The sequence below is a fragment of the Gallinula chloropus genome (genome assembly GCF_964237585.1).
Source record: "Gallinula chloropus genome assembly, chromosome: 3".
In the NCBI taxonomy this organism is placed as follows: domain Eukaryota; kingdom Metazoa; phylum Chordata; class Aves; order Gruiformes; family Rallidae; genus Gallinula; species Gallinula chloropus.
This window is the reverse complement of record NC_140087.1, coordinates 25,427,744-25,448,804: the sequence shown is the minus strand read 5'-3', so window position 1 is coordinate 25,448,804 and position 21,061 is coordinate 25,427,744. Positions and strand designations below refer to the sequence as shown.

At 37.8% G+C, this 21,061-nt stretch overlaps 1 protein-coding gene across 2 annotated transcripts in view; it reads left to right on the top strand.

Annotated features, from left to right (window-relative positions):
* The window catches only part of REPS1 (RALBP1 associated Eps domain containing 1), a gene marked incomplete at both ends in the record, with an annotated part of 62,566 nt that overhangs the window by 8,518 nt on the left and 32,987 nt on the right, over nt 1-21,061 (top strand). For both annotated transcript variants that reach the window (XM_084262263.1, XM_084262262.1), the window contains 2 exons: nt 9,069-9,192; nt 13,334-13,530. In XM_084262263.1, coding sequence (XP_084118389.1) covers nt 9,069-9,192; nt 13,334-13,530 — 321 coding nt within the window. The remainder of the gene's footprint in view (nt 1-9,068; nt 9,193-13,333; nt 13,531-21,061) is intronic.

Below are 21,061 nucleotides of genomic sequence, written 5' to 3'. Positions count from 1 at the left end.
CTTGTGCTTATTCACTGAGTCATTTCTGTCTTGCGTTTTGTTCTGACATACTGATGAGAGGTGATATGTGAAGAAAATACTGAAATTAAAATAAGTAAGTAACTTTTTAGCAAGAAATGTTGATCAGTGGAATGCTTCAGTTATAAAGGAGGTCTGAAAGAAATCAAAATGTCTACATAAATGCTGCTCTTTTAACATTTAGCACTTAAGTAGAAATTCTGTAGGAAAAATATTCAGCTTAATGCTGCGTGGCAGGAACATCCAGATTTAGAACATGCATGTGACCTCCACTGCACTACTTGTTAGTGGAGTAATAATTTGAAATATGTTATTGCTGTAAAATACCTCTGTCTGCTGAAGTTAAATGTGTTCTTGGTGCTTATGTGGATCCTTTGGCTGCTGCTATTCCAGAAAACACAATCCTGAGTGTTACAGAATTATCCTGGAGTCTTAAACAGACCGGCTTAGGCATTGAGAGGTCTTGCTAAAGTGAGTTTCTTCATCTCCTATTGCTTGAACTCCTCATGGCACCACCAAGAGAAAGGAGACACCTTTGCTTTAAGGGCAATTCTTAGCAGCCTGGTATGTGAATTTCTCTTTCTCTTCTTGGAGAGGGTTTCTTTGGGCAGGGCAGCAAAGTTGGAGTTGCAAGTGTTCTTGATGTGACATTCTGTTCAGTTGCCTGATTTCAACCTTCTTCTCTTAAATGCAAAGCACACAGCTTTCTCTAGGCTGCAGCTTTACAAGAAGTTCAGAGTCAAATGAACAAACTCTTGCTACCAGCCACGTGTTTCCATGTATCTTGTAGCTCCTGAGGTATTCTGTGATTGTACAGTAAACAGAGTTTGATAAAGGAGCAGATAACTCTTAATGTGATGATGTTTTGCTGGCTTACTGAGTGGAGTAGTCAGCTAGAGGAGCAGCAGTTAGTGCTCAGGAATGGGGAACTTGCAGCTGAGAGCTGGGGAGGGAGGAGCTACTTAGGTTAAGCAGTAATGTAAAATTGCATAGGAAGAGGAGACAGGTATGTGGAATATCTCCTTTACAAAGAACCTCTTTATATGCGTTAAGAATTAGAAATGCTTCTTGTAGGTCCCCAGGCTGTCTTTTGCTCCTGCAGATTTGTTTAATTTTATTTCTGGTTCTACTTGCTGCTTTATTACCATTACTGCTTGTAAGGTACCTTTCTTATGAGCACCTGCTCTGCCAGAAGAACAACACTAGGAACAGTACTAAGCAAGCAAGGAACAGCTCTGCCTTGAGGTCTTCCAGCTATGACTTTTACTTAGAAAGGTACTAGTTACCAAGTGAGTGTTCACCTGGCTGTCTGGATTTTCCTTTGTTGGTGCTATTGAACAGGTCAGAAAGGAATATGGGTATTGAGAGTATTTGGCAGTAATTTGTTTGAAAGTTACAGTCAAGTAGGACAGTCTGTGGCTCTAGATCTTTGGAGAAATGGCCTTTCTAAATAAGTATCTTGAACTTTTTTGTAGTTTTATGTAGCGTGCATCTGCCTCATCTTTGTGGATTGATTGATGGTGGTTACAGTGTACTACCAAATCAAGAAGGGAACCACTGACCTCTGGAGAGCTGTGGTGCTCTGCAGGTAAGATTCATATGTATGGCTTATAACAGCTTTTGCAGGAGCTGTTAGCAAGACCACAAACTTTGATTGCAAATGGAAAAATCAAAGTTACTGCATTAGGAAGTGTCTTTGATAAGTGAAGCTAATCGACCATGAACATACATGCTCTCAGGAACGATAGGAGATGCTGCAGGCCACTTTTGCAATGTATTTAAGTCAGGAGTGACCTAAAATATAACTGGTTCAAAAAATACTATATTAGTTGATTTATTTTTTTGAGGGGTTGTGTTCAACATACTTGTTAAGATATATATTTATTACATGCATCTGTCATAAACCAGAGGTTTAGATTTTTCAGTGCTATTTTGTCTGCTGTTCACCTATTAGTAGAGTGAAAACATGACTCCAAACTCACCAACCCTCGCATAGGGAGTGGACATCTTTATAAGTATAAAAAAGTACAAGGTCTGAATCATTCCTTTTGAGATTTAAAATAGTGTGTCAATTTTTTGACCAGCTATTTAACTGCTTTATTTCTCATGTGATTAATTCTGAAATTTCATTTTGATGAAACATATGTATGTTTGAACCTGAAATGACTTGTGGAATGTGAAAGTTCAGGTCTAATTATTGGTAGAGAATTAATTGTCAGAGCTGATGAGTAGTTTCTTCTTCCTGTTGGTATTTTTGCAGTCGTCTTTCACTGTGGGTATGTGCAGGGTGGAGAAGTATTAGGAGAGGCTCAGACAGTAGGACACTCTAAATAGATCATTGCTGGAGAGCATGTGTTGTCTTGGAAGTCCTCCAGTACTGTTGGTTTTATTTTTTTAAAGGCCAGTGTTCTGAAGCCAGGTTTGTGGCATGGACTGAGATCCCAAGGAAGACCTTACTATTTGTTACACAACAAAGTGCAACAATGTCCCCAATATGCCCTGTGCCTGGGAATTCTTAGTATCAACTAGCTAAGTATATTTGCTACTATGCCTCTTACTTACATAATAAGATAAATGTATGTATTAGAAGTGGTAATGTACCTGCAGTTCAGCACGTGAACATTGCCAACTCCGTGCTTACTGAATTAAATATAGCAGTTCTTGATATCCTTCATTTATGGCTTTGAGACTGTTGGCGTATTTGTCATGTACTGCTGGTGGTGCTGAAATAGAATCCAGAGCAATACTCGCACTGTTTCTTTTAGTGACTTTTTTTCCCCTGTCCAATTTTTTTCCTTGAGTACCACCATGTGCCAAGGTTTGTGGAGCCTTGCAGAGAACTAGGTCAGAGACTTGACTTGGTTAAAAATAACTCATCAAAAGAAGGATCTTTGTCAGTCCTCTGTCTTGTTCCTGCTGTGCAGTGCTGCTGTCAATAACTGTTGCATCTGAGAAGCTACCTGTCATGTGAGGTTTTTCTGAAGGAAAGTTAAAAATTCTTGATGGTTAACTAATCAGCATTGCTTTGTCCAGCTGCTGATAGGTGAGGCAGTTGTTAGAAAACAGTGTTAGGCTGTGGTCTGCAATTAGTGAGACAGATCAACTCCTGTCACTTTATTTATATCAATCGATTGAACAGTGGTTGCAGAATAACAAGATTAGAAGGTAACGAGCTGCAAGGAAAGAAATGTATTCAGTCTAGAAAAACAGCATGAAGGAAGCTTTCATGCATTTTTGGTATGTAGTGATGGTCGGGGGGGTTCTGCTACAACAGCAAGGATTAAACATTTTTTCCAACTTCCTTACACATCCTCAGATTACATTACCCTATAGAGATATGATTAACTTTTGTTGCAGTTGAGGTCAGTGGATGGCAACTTCAGGAGAGAACCTTTGTAGGACAGCATCTTTTTAGTACCCAAGTTGAGGCTGTATTCCCATAAACTTCTAATTAGGAAAACATCCTGTCATAGCTGGTTAAGTTTGCAAAGAGCTTTAGAGTTCTCATCAATGAATTGCTGCATATGGTACACAGAAATAACATTAACACTGTCGTGGGTTTTTTATTTTAAACTGTGAATCAAAATCAATCTGTAGTCATAGTTACATTTTTATTAAATAACCTGAAACTCAATGTAGGTGGTGGTTTTGGTTGTTTAGGGTTGGGTTTTTTTTTCTTTTTTAACCTGAAGTAAGCCATTAGCTTTGTTAGGCATTGCTTATTTTTTATTAAAAGGCCATTGTCAATATGAACAGTAAAACTGAAAAAGTACTAAATACTGAAGCACAAATGTATTAACATAATCTAGTTTAGCTCAGTTTTACATCAAATATAAAATTTATTTGATAACCTGTTTTGCACCTCTGGTGTTTATGTGATATTGTTCCTGGTAATTGTTTCATTTTAACATAAGATGTAACTTTTTTACTGTTAAGGTCTTCAAACACTGGAAGAGGTTGCTCAGGGAGATTGTAGAGTCTCTGTTCTTGGGTATACTCAAAATCTAACCAGGCATGCTTCTAAGCAGCCTGCTGTAGCTGAACCTGCTTGAGCAGGGGGGTAGAGTGCATGATCTCTAGAGGATCTTTCCTTTCTCAACTGTTCTGTGATTCCTTGTAGCATTTCTTTATGTTTATTAATTTTTAAAAAGCCTTACTCCAACAATACCAGTCTGAAAATTCTTACCAAGTCACAATAAGACTACAAGAATACCTCAAATCAAGAAGGACCAAACTGTGTACTCTGAATCCCACTTCTTTTGTACTTTGTATCAATATGTGATTTTTATTTTTTGGGGTTTTTGTGGATAAACTTAGGTTAATGTCCTAGTTTGGATGAGGTGATACAAAAGATCCTCCTTTGAGTTTGTTCACTATTCACTCTGGTCTCAGCATATACGATGTGTTTCATAATTTCCAGCCTTGAAAAGTTGCTTTAAAGGCCTTGCCTTTTGCCACCCTCTGGTATGGATCAGTAGATACTTTAGTAATTCTCCAAGCAGATGAAATATTTTTCTCTTTATTGTGTAGGTGTCAGGCATGTTGCTTCATTTATTGTTTTATTATTGAAGTAATCCCTGCTAAAATACTTAATATGCTATTTTGCATTAATGATGTTTACAGATAATGGGCTTGATTTGCTTTAGAAGAACTTGGGGGTGAAGGGACTGATATTCTTGAAGACTCTTCCAGACAGGTTTTCTGAGTTCTGGAAAGTAGATTTCATCACATTTGATAGACATGTGACTTGTTTCACTTCACTTGGAATTTTTAAAGGTTCTCAAGCCGTAGTTTTGTTTGGTTCACAAGCCTTTCCAAGTTCAAGAACCTCTTATTTAAAACCTGTAAGAGCTCTATAAGGTCTGTTTGAAATGGTGGCCTTTAATTATACTGCTTCCTATGTGTGGCTGATCTGCACCAGATCCTGATATAGTTGATGCTGCTTTGCATTAATCATACTTCTTTGCAGTGTAATGACTGAGTCTGCAATGTCATGATTTACACTTAGTGCAACTAGTTGTTTTTTCCCTTTGTAGCAACAGCTTCCAGCAGTTGTGGAGCTTTAATCTGGTTAATTGCAGTAGTGTGACCTCAGGAACTTTATCTGTGGAGATGAAAACAGTCATGGTGCATTTTGTCTTGAAGATGGCTTTGCATTCTTCAAAAAGATTGAGAAAATTCCTTATTCCCTCTTCATAAGAAGATAAAAGCCATAAACATCAATCTCAGACAATCAATACCTTGGGGTTTTTTATCTCCCCCTACTTCCTCCCCCCAACATGTGTTGCCCCTTCCATCCTATTGCGGTAGTTTATTACCTATTAAATGTTTAAATCCTCCTTCAAGGAGGTTATAGGTAGACTGTTTTGAGTATGTTCAAGCATTCTGTCAGTCAGCAGAGGAGTCTCCACTAGATGCTGGCATTTAATGATTTTACTCAATCTTAACTTTCACGTTTTTGGTTGGGTCATACATGGTGTTTAAATAGAGGATCCTTTTAGTATCTATGGGTGGATTAGACAGCTACTTGCCCAGCAGCATTCCTTTTTGTTGATTTGTTTTTTTAAATATCCATAGCTTTTTCCATTTCTTGGTGCTTACATGTCCTGGTTTTGGCAGGCATAAAGTTAATTTTCTTCTTGGCAGCTGTTCTAGTGCTGAGTTTGGGATTTAGGATGAGAATAATTGTGATAACAGTATGATGTTTTTAATTGTTGCCAAGCAGTCAAGGACTTTACAGCTTTGCACGCTGTTCTGCCAACAAGAAGGCTGGGGGTGCCCAAGAAGTTGGGAGGGGACACAGGCAGGACAGCTGACCTAAACCAACCAAAGGGATAGTCCTTACCATATGACCTCATTCTCTCTGTGTAACCAGGGGTTGGTCTGGGAGGCAGGGCAGCTCAGGGTCTTGTGAAGCACCAACTTTGGGTGTTGAACAACTGTGCTGTTCACTTGTTTTGTATATTCTATTATTATCATCATTGTTTTTTCTGTTATATCAAACTGTCTTTATTTCAACTCACAAGCTTATTTTTGTTTTCCTTTTTCAATTCTCTCCCTCATCCCATGGGGAACAGAGGAGTGAGCAAAGGGCTGTGTAGTTGTTTTAGCTGCCAGCCAGGTTAAACCATGACATTACATCTGGTGTATTTTCTACTTTTATCTCTACTTGTTTTGAATCCCATGTTTGTGTCTCCTTTCTAATACTTACTTGCCATGGTAGCTTAATTATTAATTCAGTTTTTAACTGAAGTTGTTTTTTCAGTCTGGTATTGCTGACTAGCTCCAAACAAGAGAATTTCTAGTCCAGTGCTGGCTTTGAAATGGCCCAAAGTCATTACTGCCTAATAATTCCATAGGCTCCAAATGCCTGCGTCATTACTTCCTTTTGTAAGGAGCTTTTCCCGAGTCTGAGTTATTCATCTGTCAGTGGTAGGCCACTGGATCTACAAGTTTTTTCCTGTTGGGTGTAGTCAAATACAGGGATATTCATCAGTCTTCCAGGATGCAGTGCTGTAAAAAAGGAATTGGTCTGCCAGTCACACTGTTTTCGATTGCTAGCTGACTCTTGAATCTTCGCTGATTTTTAGTTCTGCCAGTTCTTTAAACTTATTGTAATTACTTTTGACATTAGGCTGGGTACAGGAAATTTGAGATGTTGATGCCTCGAAGTTTTTGTTGTTGGAATTGTCACCTGTCAGCTTACACTGTCACTTCTTTCCTTGTGGCACTTCTTGTAGTCCAACCAACCTATTGACACTAACGTATTCGACTGTACGAAATTATTTCCTTTTAGTTCATGAACTTTAGAGAATGACCTGTTGTGCCCTGACTTCTGTCCGGGCAGCATGTTGCAGATATACTGGAATGGGAAAAATACAAATAACACAGGTGCTTTAGGGCAATGTGGGATGTGTAATGCAGACATAACCAAGTGCAGTCCTAGACATGCTGATTCTTTTGGTTCTAAGTGTTTGTCAACTTCCCACACCTTCCTGTGATTTTACAACAGTTTATGTTCATGAAGTCCCTGAACCCTGGTGCATGGTAAGGAAATACCCAGACAGCTTTTTGTTAGCCATATCTAGCTCAGCTATGGTTAATAAATCCATCCTTTGTCTGATTGTGTGGAGTTACCAAAGTCTGTTTCCTGTGTCAGCAGTGCTGAAGCATACAGACTGTCTCCTTAAGGGTGATGTAGTTCAGTTGCTGCCATGTGAAAATGTGCTTGACTTTTAGTTGGAACTTGCCTGCCAGCAGGGCTCCTCTGCCTCTCAGAATTGTGCAGCTTTCTCTGTAGTCCATCCCAGTAGTTAGGAAAATGAGTGGATGCATCAAGAAACCAGATTGGCCAGACAGGAAACTGAGCTCTGGCAACAAGGGTAAGAAGAGAAATAAGCAGCCATGGATGTAGATGAGGCTGAAATTCTCAGTGCTTCTCTGCATTGATCTTCACAGACAAGGTCTCTTGGGCCTTTGTGCCTGGAGATGAGATTGAAGGAGGAGAGAAGCAAGTAGTGCTGCAAGAAGATTGATGGATCTCTTGAGAAGTGTCAAGTTCATAGGATGGATTAGATGGAATGATGCTGAGAGATGTAGCTAATGTCATTGCAAGCCAGCTTTCTTTTTAAATAGTTGTGGAGATCAGGGGTGGGCCTCAATGATTGGAGAAAGATATGTTGCAGATTTCTTCAGGAAGGCCAGGAAGATTGATCTGGGGAACTGCAGTCTAGTCAGGTGCACTTTGGTCCCTGAGAAATCACGGAGGAAGTCTGCTGGGAAGCCATTTCTAGACATGAAGGTGAAAAAGGTGATTAGGATTAGCAAGCCTACGTTTACCAAGGGTACTCTTCAACCAGATTGGCTGCTGTGATGGAGACACTAGAGCTGTGGTGGAAGAGAGAAAAGCAGTGATGTCTTCTACTTTGAATTCAGCAGGGTTTCATGATGGTGTCCAGGAGCATCCCTGTGTCTCATTTGCAACATTACAGTCTAGATGAGACAGTTTGAGTTGTTGAGCTCAGAGAGTGGTTTGGAACATGTCATGCTTAGTGTGTTAGTGACCTTAGCAATGGCACAAGCAGGAATGCAACCTCTGCAAGTTTGCAGGTCTTTGATGTGGAGGGATGTGCAGTCAGTGTGTTTGAGTATGTGGTTGCTGTCTGGGGGGACCAAAATTTCTCAAAAGACAAAACAACCTTTTCATTACATAGAACACCAGGAGAAGAAAAGAGAGCAATAAAAGATAATACCACCTCTTGGTTATATTTCTTAAATGAAACAGCTTCTGTGGCATTGCTTGGAGAACCTGAAGTTCTGCATTCTTTTTCAGTGCTGAAATCCATGTGTGAGAGTCCTGAATGACTCGTTCGTTAAGCTTGTTTTAAGTTAAAAGCTGAGCTATAGCAAGCCTATATCAGAAAAAGCTGGAAGGTATCATTTACAATTGTCTAGATTTTTTACTACTTATAAATTCTAACTTTGTCATTGGAATTCTTCAGGAGACAGACCGTTTCTCTACCTTGATCAGTAACACAGAATTATTTTTAAATCTTCATTTTGTTTTCTAAATTACATCTCACAATATAATAGTGAAAATGTGGTATGATAGTCCTTTTCTGTTGCAGCTACTCAAGACAGACAATATAGATTGAATAGGATATTTGTTATGTGCTTTCTTGGTGGTTTGGGGTGGGTGTGTTATTTTTGGGTTGTGTGTTTTTTTTTAAAGGAACATGAACCCAGCTACTCTCTTATCTCACATGAACTCTGTAGAACCTCTTAAGCCTAAGTGAAAGAAAAGGTGGTCAAGTAGGGAATACTTGAGGGTTACACTTGGTGCTTTTACCAGTTGTGAGGAATCCCATACCCTGACTCATGTCACATAATACTTGGAGTTTGCATGTGAAGCTGTTACTGAAAGAGTACATAGAAGTTGTTACGAGCATTTAAGACAAGGCATGCTGCTCTGAAATGTGTGTGTGGAATCACCTCTGAAGAGTGGTTTGTATTTTAAGTTTCTTTGTACAAATATCTGTGTTTTATTTCAGATTATGGAGCTCTGTGGTGCAACAAGACTTGGCTATTTTGGAAGAAGTCAGTTTTACATTGCTTTGAAACTTGTTGCTGTGGCCCAATCTGGTCTCCCTCTAAGAGTGGAAAGCTTAAATACAGGTAAATCATAGGACTGGCGGGGTAGCTGAGTTGCTAAGCAGAATTCTTGTATTTGGCTCATGGATTCTTGTAGAGCAACCTTGTAAATTGCTGTGGTATGTGTTTTTATACATGTTGATAACTTTAAAAATGTGGTGAGATTGTGAGGGAGTGTATTCTTGATGTGCAATAAGATGAAACATTTTACTCTAAGTATTGTATTCATCATGGGGTAAACAAGCAACTACTACTGACTATTCTGTGGGTACAAATTTGTTCTATAGATCATTAGTGTGAGAACATGCATGCTATATCCTCTGAATAAAGTACTACAAGGACCAATGTGAAATGGAAGGAAAAGATGATGGTGGTATTTGCAGGCTTTTGTAGTTGCTGAGTTTGTGAAGCCTTGATTACACCAAGCAAAAGGTCATCTTTTCTGAAGTCACTTTCCTTTACACTTTTGGCTTAAGTTTTCTCCCTTCTTAGTCCAGATATGAAGATGAGTGGTGTAAGATTTTTCTAGTAAAATCTGATCTGTAAAAGATCTTTGAAGTCTGTTTTTAGCCAAAACAGACTTTTCAAAGGTCAGCTGTGGTATGGGTAGTGAAATAGGAACAGGAGAAAGACTCACTCTAGGAGGATGGTTCAGAACAGCAGAAAGAGCTTTGATATGAGGCTGTATTGTAACTTTCTGAGTGGGTCCATGTCACGGTTGATCCGTGATGAAAGAGACCTAGGAAGATGAAAAACTGAGTTTCAAGTGACTGTAGCTCCTTGCAGTGTAGTACACAACTCACTCAGAACTTAAAAATATCTTCACAGCACAGCTTTGCTTTAAGGTGACTTCCCTAGTAGACTTTGTCTGTTGAATACATGCTGCCATATAATTTGTATATGCTAGTAATTAAAAGAAAACTTAGGAGTGTTTTTGTCTAAAGGAGATAGATTAAACAGAGTAGGTTAAAGAGACTTTTAAACAATCTGATAGGAATGTTTGTATTGACAAGGTATTTGACAAAGCTATAGAAAAGGAATCATCATGTACAGCTTTGCAGTTCTGTTTATGCTAGTCTCATGTAGTGTGTACTGCTTTGATGTTGTCTTGTAACTTTTTGGAATAGGGTGTGGTTTCAGTCAACGTTTTGCTAATATTCAAGTTCTTTTCTGCTCATAAGGCACCCTGTGTTTATAAACCGTTTCCCTAGTTTTGCTGATGAGTGTTCTCAAATCTAAAGCTTCAGCAAGTTGTGGCAGAATGCCCTAGAATCAAAAAGTTGGAAAAGGGCCCTTTGGCTCTTAATATCCAACAGAACTGGGGATTGATATAACAATAGTGGGATTTCTTATCAAATGCCTGTTGAAGATGACAAAGAATATAATCTCTGTGTGTAGCTTTTTCCCAGGTTTTTACAAGCTTGGGTTTATTTTAATGCAGGATATCTTAACTGGAAGGAGCTTTTCTATTTAAAAAAAGAAGGTAATCTGAAGAAGTTTGAAGGGAGGGGTTGAAACGATGGTACAGAATTAATTCCAAAATATAAAATACGGTGCTGTAAAATTAGCAGCCATTGGAACTTTTATAATGGAATACCTTTCACTGATTCATGACAGTACTAGAAATACTTGTAATGGTTTCTAGACTTCTAGGAATAATTTTCTGTAACTGCTTCCAAATCTACTAAATACAAGTACAATTGACAGAACATTTATTTTTACCCTAACTGTTTTTAGCTTTGGTTGTCTGTTGCCTTGGTTGCAGTGGATCCAGTCCTGTCTGTGAAGTTCCTTCTGCTAGGATGATTCAAGTGTTGTAGCAGCTACTAAACAGCTAAAATACAGCAGGCTGGAGACTTATAAAATGATGGCGAGTTTGGGTTACCTTCCTTTGAAAACTGGGGTTCAGCAGCCTGGCCAGCTGGGTTATGCCTGTAGTCAGACTCCAGGAGGTCTCGAAGAGGAACTGTTAAAGCCATCTCAAAATAAAATGTATTCTCTTTGGTTTTGATGTGAAACATTTAAAATTAGATGAAGCTTTTATTGTAGGACATCAACTCTTTAGCTCTGCATTCTGTGCACGTTTCATTCAGTGATTGTCTTAATGTTATTCACTCTTTTATCTTGGTATTTTCCCTCCACTGCAGCTCTGTTTCTTTTGCTCTTTAGTTCTTTGTATGTCTCTTCAGTAAACAGGAAGCTTGCTTTATGTGAGTTGCTGAGTGGAGACTACAGTCAAGTTTTGAGTACTAAGTCCATCCAACACAAGTGTCATCCAGTTGATTCTTAGTTAAATAAGTGTCTTTTTGGCTACTCAGATCTGCAATGTAGTAAAAATACTGGCTTTAGCTGTTACCTACTACAAGCCTCTAAATCTGTTGTTCCTTTGCTGTCCCAGAATATTTTCCTTCCAGAAAGCCAAAAATTGATAAACATTGCATGACACTGTTGGTTAATTTGTTTTCTAAGTATGGAATACAGTTTTTGGTGGTGATCTTGGCATAAAAAATACGGAGAACTTTCTAATTTGTTTATATCAGGGATTTCTGAATGGTAACAAGTGTTAGAGTTAAAATAGGGCCTTGTGCTGTTAAGAGGAAAAGATAGAGTGGAGAGGTAAAGATGGCAAATTTCACCAGTCCAAGTAGAAATAAAACCTATATTTATCTAGTCTTGTTTTTAAAGAAGACAATAGAGCATTTTGTCTTCCTTGTGAGCCCTCTATATTATTTTGTGAAACAGTGCTGGGTATCTCATGCAAAAGCCTCGAGTTGGATCAACCAACTGTATAGGCTTCCCCTGTGTCAGTTGGACGCTCTGGTGTCTGTATTACCCCATTTAGCAGACATACAAATTCTCACTTGTTTGCAATGACTTTTTCACTTTTGGGCTGGCTGTAGTTCACTGTTTAGCTACGTGAATAACTTGCCTTGTGCATCATGTGGTACGACGACAATGTGAAAATGAGCATTTAGGAATGAGGACAGCATCAGAAATTGTTTTACTGTGTGATGGGTAATCAGAAATTTAGCGAAAAGCCTGTGCTGCATGCTCTTTCCCTGAGATGAGAGCAATGTGGTACGCTTAGTGACAGGGGCTTAAATCCATAATTTAAATTCTTGCTGGGACATTGTTCACTAATACTGGATGCATAAAGGTGTCTGTAATTGTTGAATGCCATGGATTCAAGTGGCGTTTTTCAAACACAAATCAGTTTGTTTAATTTCTGTGTAAGAAAATGTATGCCATTTCATGTCATATTTTAATACTGACTCATTTTCAATGCCAAAAGAAATTAAATTTGAGCTATGCTTCTCAACTTGTTTTGTGTTGGAAAAATAATTTCCAAGCAAGCTGCCCAGCAAATTCACAATTTATTTGTGTTCACAGTGGACCAGTAAGAAAGTTGTGCTTGGAATTCAGAAAAATGGTGGAAACTTTGCAATGAAAAATTGAAGACTTGCAGAGCCTAATTTTTATATCAGATTACTCTGAACCATGGTACATAAAACAAAGGACCTCCTTCCATTTTGTTGAAACTCTGCTTTATAGGTGTTTGTAAGAAATTGAGGTAATAGTGGAATGTTCCCAGTTGTATTCCATTCCTAATTTAGCTTCTGTTGTAGAAAGGTGTACACAGATGTGCTTAGCAATAGGTTTTTTCATTAAGAGTAGACTACAGTATCTCTGGCAAATATGAATATGATATAAAGTTACTAAAAAATGTTGTTAAGTATTCTGGTGTATTTTAGCATTTGTTTTGCTTGTGAACCATTATGAAGACCCTAAAGGTATGTGCTAGAAATCATAGATAAAGTTGGAAAATCACAATTCAATGATTGAATGATGGCAAAACTAAGAAAAAAGAATCAGATAAATCCAGATAATCTGCTTGGTACTGTGTTTAATGTAGAGGTAGAGTGCACAACTGTTATGGAGCCCTCTTTGTATACCAAAAGAATTTGCACAGCAGAATCACGAAGCATAATGCAGAGAGAGAGGGTATTTGCTTTTTTTCCAACTGGCAAGTGTTGCTTTGACTACAGCAGCAGCCTCAGTGTTGAAGTAATTGAAATTACAAAAAAAGAACTGCGTTTTTTATTTTTAATCATCATAGTTCTGCATAGTAAATGTCCTGCTCTACTTATTTTTTTTCTTTAAACAGTAAAAGACCTCCCTCTTCCCAGATTTGTTGTGTCAAAGAATGAACAAGAATCCAGACATGCAGCCTTGTATTCTTCAGATGCTGATAACCCAGCTTCGTACTCAGGTGTGATTCCTCCTCCACCTGGCAGGATACAAGTCAAAAAAGGCTCTGTGAGCCACGATGCAGTTCAGCAACGTACATCTACTGATCAACAGGTAAATTAAAGATTAACCACAACTTTGCTGCATAGGTGTCAGTTTGTTAGGACTTCTGAGCTTTGTTCCTTCCAATATAGTTTCTTTAAGAAAAAAAAAAATCATACTGGTGTGTACTATACCTTGCAGACTGCAAGTTCTTCTGAAATACTTGAATGTAAGAGACATTTTTTAATGAAGTCTTATAATCTGTTTTAAATATTGGTCATAGTGGACAAAGAGTTGAGGCAAAATAAAATAATGTGTAAGATATGATAGGAAACATCAAGCTGAAATTATAATAGTAATAACTATTAGATGGTTCACGTCGGCATCCTAATCATTGGAACAGTGATACTGAGTGCTGTGGAAGACTGGATTTCTAGTCCTTCAACATGGTCCAATACCTTTAAATCTGAAATATTTTATTTAGATTTTTTAAATACCTCAGTTACCTTTTCTCTGCCTTACATTTTATTATTCATCTCATTAGTTTTTAAATAGAGACAATGAGAACCAGACATAAGAAGTTTTCACATAGTTTTTGATTTTGTACAAATAATGAGAAAAACTGATTTTCTTTTGCTCACTGGTTATTTCATCTTCAGGTACAGGATATCTGAATAAATGAAAACTGTAAAAGCTTACAACTATTTGCCTCCTCATAATTGTATAGTCTCTGAACTCTTTCCACGCGGAAATCTTTTCTGATTGTGTTTTCTACAAGCAAGAACACTGAGTGAAAATACTAAATTTTGCTGGGTGTATGTCTATGCATAACTGTTGAGTGACCTGGTTTCTTCCTCATGGTATGCTTTTTTCTGGGCTTGTTTTGTAAAGAACCTAGGAACTTGCAAACATACCTTAATCTCTCTGGGAATCAAGGAATCACTCTTAAACATTTATTAATCTCTCTGGGAGTAGCCCAGATGGATCTGTTATAGACAAAAAGCAAATTAGCAGAGGCCATACATAATCTGTATTTGGCTGCTATTTTTCTCCCAAACTGGAGATGGGGACTGTAATGAAGGCAGGGCTGGCAGTAGATCTGAAGATAGCTTGTTTGGTTTTGGGTAGGTGCGTTTGAGAGAGTTCCCAAGTACTTAAAGAAATCAACAATTGCAGATCTCCTTGATGTCCTGATGATGGGGTTTTAGTTTGGTTGAAATAGTGTTTTGTATGCTTCCAACATGGTGTTGAGCTTACTTAGTGAACAGCTAAACTTGAAATAACAACCAAAAAAAGATCTGGTGTTTGAGGTCTTCAAATTCTGGATAAAGAAGCCACATGTTCGCAAAAGTGAATAAGTATCCAAATTCCTTTTCTCTATCTTGGCTGATAGAAGCAACTTGGTATCTCTTTCACACAAGTCTGTATGGGACCGACAGAATAAGGAAACTCTTTGTATTTGAGAGATCTCACCCAGAAAAGAGACTTGGAGCCAATGTAACAGACAGCACAGCATTGAGCCCAGCAGTTTTAAGCTGTATTCATAGTTATACCTATCAGGGAAATATTGTCTGATTTTGCACTCTATTGTAGAACTGAATTTTCTGTGGTTAATTCTACATTTCTGACTGTACAATAAATCCATTCAAGCAGTCTCCTTGTCCCAGTCTTACACTTATTGATTTGGACGCCATGTTAGAAATACGCTGAGAATTTGAATCCTCTTATGCTGAGAAAGGGGTTTGAGCCCAGATCTCTTGCTAAACTAAAGTACTCAATTTGTGTTATTTTCCGAAAGATGGATGCAGCTTTTAGCCATGTTTTTGTAGAAATGGCTGATCTGGTTGTCTTTACCTGGAGATACCACTCAGATTCATAAAATCTGGAAAGAGGTTCAGACTGTGAATCTTCACTATGTGCCATAGTTTTCAGTGATGAGGATGAGAAGAACTGAAGTGTGAGAAGTAAATTATAGCATGTCATTTTCCTAGGGATCACTGTTCTTTCTGGAGGAATTTAAGTGTGAGTTACTTTTCACTCTTCGAGCTATTCATTCAGCTGTTAGATACTCCCATTAGTGAGTTTAGGTTTTGCTTTTTTTTTTTTTCCTTAAACTGCTTAGTGTCTTTGATAGTATGCCAAGCATTCAAAATACATCAATTTCATAAACTACTCTGGCTGAAATGCTATTTGTATGAAATAATGAGATCTTTAAAAACTGGGCTTATTAATGTGCAGCTTTTGAAATTGGTGAGATTTGACATGCACAGGTTAATACTGTATAATTGCAGATAATTTCTGTACAATAATTTAACTTAGAATTAATACTTAGGATGTTGTCTTCTGAAATGTCCTATCTAAACCTAATTCTTTATCAATACGTTGTTTTAGCAGCTCCCCATAATGAGCTTCACTTGGAGTCAGGGCATCAGGGAATGGAATCAGGTCGTGTACATCCAAAGAGTAGCTGTAAATGAGGTCACCTTTTAAACTATGCGTGAGCTAAGTTCAGTAACATCCTTTTTCCATCTCCAGCCATTTTTGAGATAGCATTTTTAGTTTATAATGGCTAAGTATTATATAAATATAGCACTGGTCAGATGTTTTTACCTTTTTAAATATTGTTAGTGTTAATAGAAGATGCTTGAAGTCATGGTAGCTGCCCAGCTGATTCTAGGAGTCAAATAATGAAAGACGCCTTTACTCACTAGATGGCATGTTGATTGCACATTCTAGTGCAGATAAAATTGGGGGAAAGTATTTTTTTTTCCTGCTGGCATTTCTTCTTCCTAAATAACAGAGGCCAAGTAGATATTAAAACTTCTGCTGACAATGTGATGTCTGTATGAGCACTTTTGTTGACACATGTATGCTAACTATGGCGTATGTACATATCTCTGTTTTGGTAGTAGCAGCTACACTACTAAAATTGTTAATTTAGGTCATCTTGAGAATGTAGATTCCGTTGAATTCTTGCACTTTTTTTTTCCCAGTAGGATTAGAATCTGTCATTGTAGATGAAAGCTTTTTTGACTTTAAGGGCATGAGACAAATGTACGGAAAGTACTTTCTTAGAAGAAGAAACAATGTTGAGATTAGAAAGTATTTTGTGTCTTCTGAAAGTAGCTTACAAGTGCCTAAATGTTCTCAATGTGGGTTTGCTTAGCTGTTGCTTTTGGATGTTCTGTGAGGTGGTGTTAAAGCCAAAAAGCAAGTATTTTCCATTATATCTGTAGTTTGATCCAGGGATCTTCCTTTATGATGCTTTCACCTGGCTTGCCACCTTTTCCAGGAGAGGGAGGGGTAGGTAGTTGCAATAAATATTGAGGCTTTTCACAGCTGAAAACATGTATCTGGCAAATGCTCATAGGCTGAACCTTGATATATCCAGGTGAAAATCAAAATTACTCTTCTCCTTACATGTGCGTTAAGCATAATGCTGGCACTCTTGATTTATTGCCGTGTCAGTGCAGCCTTAGGAAGGCAGGCTCAAATTTGGAGCCTGTAGTCAAAATTTAATTTCAATTCTTTTTTAACTACGTGAGAAGTTCTGTGATTTTATTTTTATGAAGATTTTGCCAGTAGCCCATTTCTGTTTGCTTGTCTTTTTTAGATTAAACAGTTAATTCCAGGTAAAACATATTGGGGAAAAAAATATTCCAGCTTTAAGCTTGTAAATTTGTTTAGGAGTGTAAAGCTGGAAAATACCCCTTGTGTCTTTGAGTTTAACCCGCTACTATCTTGAGAAACTGTATTAGGTTCTCTTTGGAAAGCATAACTTTTTATCTACGCTGGCCATGTTGGGGGAAAAGTATTCTGGAGTCACTGTAGGAATATAGTGGAATATTCATGGCAATATGGTGGAAAGTCCCACTTACGTAATGCTGGTTCTGTTAACAGAGTTCCCCTTCATATTTGCTGCAGAATACCAGCAGTATTTACTAGAAAAACATTATATTTCCCCCAGCTTTGTTTTGCTTGACAAAACAATCCATAGTCTCAATTTTGTCTCAAAGCAGTTACCAATAATCCTCATAATCCTCCCCTGCCTTTTATCCAGTTTGAATTTGTTCTTATTGAAAATATTTTACTAGACCTTTATTTCTAGTTCCACATGAGATCTCATCAGTATTAATGTTATCTTGTAGGGTACTTCCCTACTAGTGTTTGATGTAGCTCACATCTTACACCTTAGCAGCTGTGAATAAAGCAAATCTGTCATATTTGACAGTGGTCTTGATAGTTGACCTGTGCATCCAGTCTTCTGCTTTCAGTTGATTGATTCTCATTATGCACTTTGGTATTAATTTCCAATATCCAATAAACTGTATTTAAAATATTAAATCTTGATAGTTTACTGTTACCTATGTCCTGAAAGGAATCCATCTGTCTGACTCTTTACATTTGTCAGAATTCATCAGCATGCTGTTTAGTGTGAGCAATTTAGGTCATTCCCCAAGTCAGTCATTCAGGAGCATTATTAGCAACTTCCCTTCAATCCCATAGTTACTGTTCTAATACAACCCAGCTTTGCTCTTTCTTTTGAGCCTTAGGTTCTTGCATTGCTCCACATTGTTGGAATGATCTTGTGTGGTACTCCACTGAAGTATGCTGCGTGTGCAGCTTAAACATAGAGCAGTTCCTCCATCTAGAAAATGACAAAAATAGTATTAGTCAACCTACGTAAAATTTCCCATGCTGTGATGAATCCCTTTTCTGTTTGTCCCTGGTTTTCATTGCTATTTTCTTCAAAACCCTTTCTAAAACCTTTCAGACTGTTGAGGTCAGGCTGAAATTTGCAATTGGCTGAACTGTGCCCCTCCTCTGTAAAAGCGTGTAGTGCTGCATGTGAAGAAGTTCGCATTCGACCTTGGACTGTTTTGTTCTGCAGTATGAATGGTAGTTGATTACGAAAACATGGGTTCTGCAATGCAATTACCATCTCTAGCATAATCTTTCTTCATGATGGATCTGTTCCCTGACTCTTATGCAGGCTGTGTGGTATCTGGACCTGGATCACAACACCCTTAGAGCTACCCTTCGGATACCATGTCTGGCTTCATTGTCTGTGGAATTCTCCTTAGGAGGCTTTCTTCTGGCCTGAGGTGTGAGATCCAGGAAAAGGTTTATCATCTCATTTGACTCATATATGCTTGCAATGCTCTTTTGAGGTTGAGATCCTTCCAAAGTTGCTATAGCACAGTGTTTTGTTGCCTTACGCCAGTTTGTTTGATGTGCCTTCACTAAGGCTCACCTTTTAGAACCATTTTTTATATCACCTTTCTTAATTAACATAATATTTGTCATAAGTGCTTGTCAGTCCAAAAAAATGCCAAGTTTCAACTCCTTCATAATGTCTTGGGTTTTGTAATTCCAATTTGCCAAAAACCCCACTTTTTTGTAATATTTTTAATGTGGGTTTTTTTTAATTAAGATGGATTACTTAATTTTTGCCTGTTAGCTATAACCTTTTTTTTTAGTTACTGAGAATAGTGTCTTTTCTCAGCAGTGTGATTAAACGTGAACAAGTTAAATAGATAACAGCTGTGTTACTAGCATGTGTGTCAACATGCTTTATTTAGATCCATTTTCTGGAATAATGTAAAGACCAGAATGTTGTAATTGCAGTGTTTTTTATTGAGGTTTGTTTGGGGAGAAAATAAAAGCTGGTATGTTAAATGTTTTAGTATAATTACATTGAAAGTGCTAAAATAGTTTACCAAAGTAGATGTTAATAGTAGCTGATCTAATAAATGATACATCAACTACAGTTTGCAGGTAGTAAGTTAAATTGTCAAAATTCCCTAAGAGATTACGTGGCTGACTTCTGTGAAATTAAGTAAACAGTTGTAGTTGCTACATTAGGATTTATGAAAGGGAATGAAGTTAGGTTCTGTACCCTAATACTCTCAGAAAAATCTCATCGCAGGTATTTCAGGCTTCCAAAATTATTTCTTTTATGAATAGATTCGACAGATAAAAGTAAAGAGCCCTGTTTCCTCGGCTGCAACACACACTCTCACAAACTCTCAAAGCACTGAGTTTATGAAAGCGAATGTTGCAGTTGACGAACAGAGGTGATTTTAATGAAAGTACTGCCTCTCTGCTGAAATGTGAAGCTCAGTGCAAAACTGAAGTGGAAACTTGGTACAACAAACCGAGTTTTCTAGGCAAGGTATATGAACATGATAACTTCTTACCCACAGCATAGACAGATACATAGTTGATGTTAACCAGTATATAAAGGGTGAATGAACCTGTATGTAATTGCTGTTTCAATAAATCTCTGCTCATTGTGTTTTCCTATGACTGCTTTTGAATCTGAATTGCTGTTTCTACAGTCCTGCCTCTTCCCGAGTCTTTTCTGCTGTGCATTTTCATTCTTCACATTTTCACTGAACCATTAGTATTCTGGCTAAGCCATTTGATTTTTCTCTGGTTGTGTGTATAAATATATACACGTTTAAAAAAAAAAAAGTCATGGAGTTCAGCTCTCTTAAACTTCTAGTAAATTGGATCAATGAATGCCATGTCTAGTAGATGAGAGTGATCAGGATTGCCCATGGAAAAGATGCTACCAGCTACATTTGGTTTGAACTGTGTTGGGAATCTATGTTTTGTAATGATGGTAAAGCTGAAGATGCAGCTTGTCTCTCTTCCAGAATATTTTTGATTCAGAATTGGTGACACTTTTGCTGTTTAATAATTTTGGAGTCTGTAAGCTGAAGCTCCAAGTCAGTTGTGGGAAATGTGTAAATGTTCAGAATTCTGATACAATGTTAACTGGACCATTGATAACAAAGTTATTTATTGTACATGTGTTTCTGATGATCTGAGCACCATTATTGCTTGCTTTGCAGAATCATATGAACCATGTGTAAAGCAGAGTTTTAGAAGAATTGAAGCTGATGATCCCATTCACAGTTTCTTCCTTTGCCTTGAGCATAATATGGCATGTTAAAGGCAGTCTTACTGAATAGTAACATTTGTCAGCTTTGTTTGGGCAAACCTTCACAAGGACTGTGTCAAGAATGTTAACATTCACATGCTAGTAACATTCACTAGTAGTAGTGAGTGGTTTCCTTTAGGTGGACTACCAGTCATTTGTCTACCTCAGGTTTTCTTCTGTGTCTTTCTGGACCATCTGACTTACCAGGATAAGAGTACTGGAGTGAATGGATAGTGTCTCTGTGACCAAGCATACCTTTCCCTAGGTGTACTCATGGTATTTGGTCTAAAAACTCAAACATCCTCCAAATCTTATTTGATAAAAGATGGCTTTCATAAAAGCCAATGAAGAGGAAGTTTTTCATTGATTCCAGTAATGCATCATCATGGTTCTCCTAGCACCTGTTGCGCTATGCTAAGCAGACTAACCATTCAACCTTGATTTTAGCTTCCAGGCTGCAAGTGGCACTCTGGAAATGCTTATCCCTTCCTCTCTAGCCCTAGGTACCTGTAAGGGTAAGAAGGTACTGTCATCTAAAGTAAATTTCCTGTGAAGTAAGATGCTAAGGGGAGGAGTCTTCAGGCATATTTCAGAAAGGCATGTTACTGCAACAAAAAAAAAAATCTTGAACTGGAAAAAGTGACTGTGGAAAAA